Genomic DNA, 1,940 nt, shown 5'->3' with positions numbered 1-1,940 from the left:
ACCAGCAACAAACAGCCTCCTAACCAGCCATCTGTGAGGAAGAGGCCCTTTTCTGTCATTCAATGCAGTGCACCTCATCTACCCCTGCAGAAGTTGAGGTTGATGGCCAAGTTACCCCATCTCAGTGGGAAAATCTTTAGGATTTGAGTGTGGAATATTTTGTGACTTTTGTATTGATGACTTGCAAGCAGTGTTTTTAATCTTGGTACTTTATTTTGGTATTAAGTGCCTTAGGACACTTGAAATGTTGCTTCTCTGTTTTTTGGTTTGAGAACTGTATTTTGGTATTAAGTTCCTGAGGAAACTTGAAGTGTTGCTTCTCTGTTTTCTGGTTTGAGAACTGTAATTTTATTATTAAGTTCCTGAGGAAACTTAAAGTCTTGCTTCTTTGTTTTTTGGTTTGAGAACTGTATTTTGGCATTAAGTTCCTGAGAAAACTTGAAGTGTTGCTTCTCTGTTTTTTGGTACTAGGCATGTGAAGGCAACCACAAAATATTTTTGTATGTTTTAACTACTCATCAAATGAAATATTCCATTACTAATTATTGAAATTTCAGATCTTGTATTGAATGCTTTTCTGCTTTGCTCATAAACTACAATGCTTTTCTTCTTTGCTCATAAACTATTTTTACATTACAAAATAACACAACTCCACCATTAAAGAAGGTGACAATTTGGGCAACAGTAAACAACACTTTCCTTCATTAATTCAAACAGTTTTATTAATTCAAACAGTTTCAAAGATACTACAAACCTAAACCATTGTAACATCACAGAATACTCTCAAACTCTACCCACACAACACAGGAAACCTCATAACATTCCCTACCAAATCATCTATAACCTAAGTGCATTCCATTCGGGTGCTTTAAGTTGTAATGATTCTGCAGGAATAAGAACAAAAGCTCCACCCACCCAGCAATACATAGAGCAGCCACAACCCAAAGCTTCGTCTCCAACTCCTTCAATCTTGCCTTCAACTTCGTTATCTTCCTCCTATTTCTTGCAAATTCAACCTCTTGGTGAACACCACCAGGTTCCGGATCTGCCCATCTGAAGAAATCACACCCATCCTGAACCTAATAGGAGCCATAGAAACATATGAAGAAATCCCAAATTCTCAGACCCACAATAGCAAAATAGGAAGAACACTTTACCTTATAGTATACACAACCCCAGAATCTTCGTCCAGGGTTATCCTTCGTCGATGAAGTTCGCAAAATCGGCCTCTCACCATGGCCACAAAGCAACTCCTTTGCATCTGAACGAAAACGTGAGGCTCTTGAGCTCTGGGAAGCCATGGACGCCACTGTCTCGTGAACCCTAGCCGTCCACCTTCAGCAGCATCTCCCGTCGTTACTCCTCCCTCCCCTGCACTTCACATTCATTCACTTTTTTGATTTAATCCTTCTATTATTATTTACTTATATTAATTAACGTTTTCCATATCCGTTAAAACGGTCATATCTAAACCTAACGACCACAGGGGTAAAATTGTCCGAGGGACGATTTTAAAACAAACCGGAACTTCAGGGACCTTTTTGAAGCGAAAAAAAGTCGAGGGACGAAATAAATTTTTGGCCCCTACGTTAGGGATCAAAATCATACTTAACCCTTAAAATTACGTATCAATTTAATGGTGTATATGTGTGTCCGATAAAAATATGTCACACTAAAATTGTAAACTGTATCATGTCAATTCAATATAAACAAAATCTACTCCCACAATTAATAGTGAAAAAAGTCTAGGCCAATACTTTTATTAAAATTTGGTCAGCATGTAATTAATAAAAAAATGAATAATTTTGTACTATTAAAAATATTTATGATAACTAATTAATAGTTACAAATCACAAAATTTATTAGTTTTCTAATACTCTTTATTAAAAAAATATATTTTGTAAGGCTTTCTGTTATTTTAATATTTATTTTGTGAAACT

The 1,940-nt window shown here is 35.9% G+C and overlaps 1 protein-coding gene across 1 annotated transcript; it reads right to left on the bottom strand.

Moving 5' to 3' along the window:
• Positions 1–833: 833 nt before the first annotated feature.
• LOC107490105 (uncharacterized) lies at positions 834–1,301 on the bottom strand. Its single transcript, XM_016110873.3, has 2 exons — positions 1,158–1,301; positions 834–1,079 (listed from the first exon to the last, which is right to left on the bottom strand). The coding sequence occupies exons 1-2, from the start codon at positions 1,299–1,301 to the stop codon at positions 834–836; spliced, it is 390 nt and encodes a 129-aa protein (XP_015966359.1).
• Positions 1,302–1,940: the final 639 nt, after the last annotated feature.

The sequence above is a fragment of the Arachis duranensis genome, chromosome 5 (assembly GCF_000817695.3).
Source record: "Arachis duranensis cultivar V14167 chromosome 5, aradu.V14167.gnm2.J7QH, whole genome shotgun sequence".
Classification (NCBI taxonomy): domain Eukaryota; kingdom Viridiplantae; phylum Streptophyta; class Magnoliopsida; order Fabales; family Fabaceae; genus Arachis; species Arachis duranensis.
This window is presented reverse-complemented; position numbering and strand designations above follow the sequence as displayed.

Excerpts from the sequence above, each read along its gene's own strand:
- LOC107490105 (XM_016110873.3), bottom strand. The coding sequence starts at position 1,301 with ATGGCTTCCCAGAGCTCAAGAGCCTCACGTTTTCGTTCAGATGCAAAG. Across the intron at positions 1,080-1,157 it reads GGGGTTGTGTATACTATAAG|GTTCAGGATGGGTGTGATTT; the intron begins GTAAAGTGTTCT and ends GGCTCCTATTAG.